Here is a 5300-nt window from a genome sequence, read left to right as displayed (position 1 = left end):
GATGAGAGCAGCATGGCATCACAAACCTCAACCATGACCCTGTAGTGATGTGTAAGGGAGTGATGCCTGCCCCAAGGGGCAGGAAGCTCTTGGCCTGGACCACAGGTCACCTTGTAGTGATGCTCTGGTTTTCCCAGGGAGCCAGGGCTGAGAGAAGCCTGACTGCCTGGTGCATTAAGACAATGAGATACAAACCACTGCAGGGCTCTTTCAGCCAAGCCCCAAGTTACAACGCTCCTCTTGGATCTTCCCAACACGCCAACGTGTTTTCTTCCCACTTCCCTTTGGTCCCAGGGGATATCTGTGTCCCCTCAGCAGCAGGAGTGCAGTCCAGCCTGGAGGAGTCAGGCTGTGAGATCCACGAAGATGGCGTTGGCAGTCGTCTGTCCGAAGATGAAGGCTCCAAGGGTGACCATGAACACCCCATAACTGACCTGGGCCCACCAGCTGTGGATGCAGGAGAACAGGGCATGTTTAGAGGGGTTATTCAGCCCAATATCCACAGGGAAAGGGGGCAGAGAGGATGCACATTTCAGTTACCTGATTGCCCTAGTTTCTTGGATCTCGGAGAGCTTGGCTTGAATCAGGCAGAGCCCTGAAAGGCAGGAGAGGCAAATTAGACCCAGATGAGGACCATCCCCTGGGGACTGAGCAGACACTCCACATGCCAGGGAACTGCACTCCCTGTTACAGGCACAGAGTCCAATCAAAATCATTGGGCTGCTGACTGACATCACACCACATTTCTGTCCTTCTCTAAAATCCTTCTGTTTCCCACATCTCCATCCTGCTCCCTCCCAAGAGACCTTTGCCAGCCCCTGAGCACCTCAGAATGCCCTACCTGGGAAGACAAAGATGAAGCAGGCAGCCAAGCCCCCAATGACAGAGATGACTTTGCCAATGTCAGGGATGAAGAGAGCCAGGAGGAGGGTCAGGAGGAACCAGCTGATGGTCTGAAGAAGGCGTCTCCTCCGCTCTCGAACCACGTCCTCCTCCACTGTCACCCCAGTGTAGCGGAGCCAGAGACCCTCCAAGACAGCCCTGTGGGCACAGATCCAGGGCAGGAGGGTTTCCCTGTGCTGCCCCTCCTGCCCACACCAGCCCCTGCCTGCTCCCAGTGCTCACCGGCCACAGAAGTGCAGGATGGGGTAGGATGTCAGCACACAGAGGATGATGAAGGCCCGGGCGAGGGCAACAGGGATGTCATTGGAGGGGTAGGACATCAAGACATCCTGTTCCACACCAGCTCCAAAGGTTAGGAAGCCACAGACACCTGCCAGGAAGGGAGCAGTCAGGGACAGGGACAAGTCTCCTGCATGTGTGTTTGAAGGACTAGACTTGGATGGATGTGGCACAGGGCACATGGCAGAGGGGGTTAGATGGATTCCTCTCCCTTCCTGCTCTGTCTCTTGCTGACCAGAGAGTCTGTGCCCTCCAGAAGCTCACAGTCACTCCAAAGACTGTGCCACACTCACATGGTGTCCCCTCACTCACCAGTGCCTGTGTAGACGAAGAGAGCAATCACCATGGCTGCTGTCACCACTGCTCCCCAGGTCTTCACCTCCGGCTGCTTCATGCTGTTAAAGACGGGCACACTGCTCACGTGGCACTGCCAGGGACAGAGAGAGGGCAGGGATACACGATGAGCTGAGCCATATGGATCCCACCTGTGATATCCCAGGTTTGTTGTGATATCATGACCTCCCCTGGTTTCACTGGAGAAGAAAACAGGGGGACAGGCTGCTCTTTACTTCCCAGCTGGGGTAAAATTGATCCATCTCCATCCAGAGGTGTTGAGACGTTAAAAAGGCTTCAGCCCCCTTACAAAGTCATACAGTGAGCACATGGTTTTAGCTGATCATCCGGGGGATCATCCCTGAACCACGCTGGTCTCCTACCCAAGCAACCACAGGATGGAAGGGGAGTGCTGAGCTCATGGCCTTACCTGGAACCCAAAGCAGATGGTGGGCATGGCATTGAAGACAGCTGTCCAGGTGGAGGGGCTGGTGGGAGAGAAACATCCACTGGTCAGACCAGGGCCCCTTGCATCCTCCCACCCAGTGTCCCTGGGGAGAATGAGCTGGGAGTGCTCTGTGTCCTTGCTGTTATTTCATCCCCCCGCCCAGGATGATGCCATTGCTTGGAGAGAGGTTTTCCTGGGACCTGGCACACCCTGAAGACCAGGGTCTTTCACTGAGACAGAACCAGCCAAACCTGAGCATACAAAACTAAAAGTGTCAATAAAAAATAATCATCTAGTTGGGCAGTGCAGAAAACTGGTCAAACCTTTGCTCTGCCCTAAAATTCACACTGGCTGCACTGGGTCCAGAAACATCCCCACACTGTGAGGGAGGGAACAAGCCACAAGGGCTATGCTGGACAAGGAAATAGCCAAAATCATCCAAAAATAGACACAGCCCTTGTTTCTGGGTGAGCACCAGCACTGCGCATGGAACTCAGGGCCTGGATATATCAAAGCTAAGAGTCAATCTGTGCTCCTCAAAACCTGTGATGGAGTCATGGGGATCTTCAAGAGCTCCTTTTCATCTTGTTCACCACCTGCTACTCTGAAACATGCAGAAGTGCAGGCACTTGGGAGCTTCTGGCAGCAACACACAGTGTCTCTAGGTCCAGGGATGGGATTCGTGAAAGACTGTCCCCAACCTATGAAGCCCTTGCTCCTGCACCCCTGCCAGGCTCTGCAGTGCTGTGATGGTCACTGTCCTGTCTTTTGCTCTCACCTGGTGGGGATCTCCACAGGCACCAGCTCCTTGTCAGGCCAGATGTACTTGATGATAATGACTGCTGTGACGTACCAGGTGCCAATCACACTGAGGGAGCTGTGAGAGGGGATAGGAGGCCATTAACATGCTCCCTGCACTGTGGAAGGTCTCCTGTCCAGCCTCACCTTCCTCTCTGCACAGCCTAGGCCACCCTACTCCTCCCCATCAGGACCATCCTTGCTCTCCCTTCCGATGGGAATATGCCAGGCACTGCCACCCACTGTCCCCTGAGCAGATGTCAACACAATTCTGCTGCGCTCGGGGGCTGTCCTGTGCTCCTGTGAGTGGCAGATCATCAAGTTCAACTCTTGGCCATGTGCTTGAGAGCATTGTCCAAAGGCTTGGTGATATGACCACTTCCCCTGGGAGCCTGTTCCAGAGCCTGGCCCAGCTCCAGCAGTCAGGTTACACCAAGATGCTTGGTGAAGCAGGGCTGGCCTGCAAACCACCCCACCTGGTAACCCTTACTGGCTCTTCTTTCTGCTGGATGGCCAACTCCAAAGACAGGGAACAACACAGTTGCAAGCAGCTCTCCCTGCTTCCTTCAGTGAGAAGGGAGGGACACAAGCCCCAAAGGATGACACTGTGGCCACACAGTGCTTAGCAGCAGCTCTGCTTCCCAGATGGGGAAACAGGGGCACATGAAGGCAGAGGGTGAGCAGGCAGATATGGCACTAGAACCACAGCATTTCCACTCCCCATCCCCTGTGACCATGCTGGTTGTGGGTGCTGGCTGGCCCACCCCAGCTCCCAGTCCCAGAGGGCTCCCCCACCCACCTGGCATATTTTTGGAAGCCAATCTCCTTGGGGATGGAGAGAGGCAGGATGAGGAGGAAGGCAGTGATGCTGATGGTGAACTTGCGGTCTGTGTACCAGCGGCTGCTCCCAGCTTCCTCGGGCTCCTTCACCAGGGCAGCAATGACTGTGGGGACAACAGGACAGTCAGGTTGTCCTTCCAGCTAAAGGGACAGCAACTGGTTATTTTTTGTTCCGTGGGATACACTTACTCTTGTCCTCTTGGTCTCCAATGATGATGAGGAAGGCAATGCAGGTGCCAAAGGTGTAGACAGCGATGGCCACCTCGCACAGCACACCAGGCACCTTCCCACAGACAGCCCACACAACCTCCTGGTAGGTCCTCTCATTGCTGGCCTGTGAGCAGTATGCCAGGATGACCAAGCCTCCGATGATGAAGATCAACATGCACTGGGGCAGGGAAGAGACAGAGAGGAGACACTGAGGCAACGACATCACCTGGTCCCCAAAGTCACCCCAGGCAGCCACCCCTGAACACACTGAGCATCTCTGGTGCACTTCACACAACAGAACTTCTTTCCAGGTGCCTGGTCCTCCCTGAGCCCTTTCTGGGGCTCCACATGTCCCTCCCATGCCCCCTTCCAGGATGGGACAGGGGACTGTCCCTTCCCCACCCGCTCACCATCTGCAGGGTGATCCCTGCAGCCACGCCGCCGGCCATGCTGAAGGCAGCAGGGAAGTTGAGCAGCCCAGCCCCGAGGGCAGCGTTGACCACGATGAAAACAGCTCCCAAAGCTGACGTGGCCCCCAGACCATTTCCTTGGCTCTCTGCACTCTTGGGCACCGTCTCCACACTAGGGCTCTGCAGGAGCCTGGCGCGTTCCCCGGCATCGTCGCTCCACTCCCAATCCTTGTAGTCACTGTTGATGCTCCCAGTGCCCTGAGCCATTGTCCCTCCTAGGGTGGCACACACCACCGTCCACGTCCCACTAGTGGTCCTGCACTGGGCTCAGCCAGCCACCTCGAGGAGGATCTTCTGCCAGCGCTGGCTCCATCAGGCAGGGAGGGCAGCAACCAGGCAGGCTGGGATGCAGCAACACAGGCACTTCCCTGCTCCTAGAAATGGATATATCATAGAATCATGGAATGTTAAGGGGTTGGAATGGACCACAGAGATCATCTAGTCCCAACCCCCTGCCCTGGACAGGGACACCTCCCACCAGACCAGGTTGTTCAAGTCTTTGTCTAACCAGGCTTTGAACACTGCCAGGGTTGGGGCAGCCACAGCCTCCATGGGCAACCTGTGCCAGTGTCTCACCACACTCATGCTAAATAACTTCTTCCTAATACCTAAATTTCCCCTCTTTCAATTTATACCCATTACTCCTTGTCCTATTACTACAGTTCCTGATCAAGAGTCTGATGACAAAAGACAGTTCTGATGAAGAAGGACATGGTTAAGTGCTAGATAAGTTACCTTAATAAAGGACAACCTGTGCATCAGTTTGGGGCACAGGGGAATTGTGTTCCCCAGGTCACAGCATGCAGGTGTCCTCACACCAGCAGAGATGCAGCAGAACTCACCTCTTGTCCCCCAAATCCAGGGGGCAGGCACTGCTGCCATAGGATGGGAGACTGAGCCCCAGCTGCAGACCTGGGGAGCTGCAGCCTCACAGCAGGACTCGCCTTTCTGCAGGCACGAGACCCAGCGTCACGGCTCGCTTCCTGATTTCCAGCCCCAATTCCTGCAAGCTCTGCAAG

At 55.5% G+C, this 5300-nt stretch overlaps 1 protein-coding gene across 1 annotated transcript; it reads right to left on the bottom strand.

The window, feature by feature from the left end:
* Positions 1–344: 344 nt before the first annotated feature.
* On the bottom strand, positions 345–4655 carry SLC38A7 (solute carrier family 38, member 7). The gene is made up of 10 exons (XM_009071063.1): positions 4222–4655; positions 3791–3989; positions 3561–3705; positions 2742–2840; positions 1946–2003; positions 1495–1609; positions 1126–1273; positions 842–1041; positions 541–595; positions 345–447 (listed from the first exon to the last, which is right to left on the bottom strand). The coding sequence occupies exons 1-10, from the start codon at positions 4486–4488 to the stop codon at positions 345–347; spliced, it is 1389 nt and encodes a 462-aa protein (XP_009069311.1). The 5' UTR covers positions 4489–4655.
* Positions 4656–5300: the final 645 nt, after the last annotated feature.

The sequence above is a fragment of the Acanthisitta chloris genome, unplaced genomic scaffold, assembly GCF_000695815.1.
Source record: "Acanthisitta chloris isolate BGI_N310 unplaced genomic scaffold, ASM69581v1 scaffold25203, whole genome shotgun sequence".
NCBI classification, from domain to species: domain Eukaryota; kingdom Metazoa; phylum Chordata; class Aves; order Passeriformes; family Acanthisittidae; genus Acanthisitta; species Acanthisitta chloris.
Note: the sequence above shows the minus strand (reverse complement) of the source record. Positions and strands in the feature narration are given on the sequence as shown.

Coding starts and splice junctions, on each gene's coding strand:
- SLC38A7 (XM_009071063.1), bottom strand. CDS start 4,488: ATGGCTCAGGGCACTGGGAGCATCAACAGTGACTACAAGGATTGGGAG. Junction 2,841..3,560: donor GGCTTCCAAAAATATGCCAG/GTGGGTGGGGGA, acceptor CCCCTCTCACAG/CTCCCTCAGTGTGATTGGCA. Junction 1,610..1,945: donor CCATCTGCTTTGGGTTCCAG/GTAAGGCCATGA, acceptor TGTCCCTGGCAG/TGCCACGTGAGCAGTGTGCC.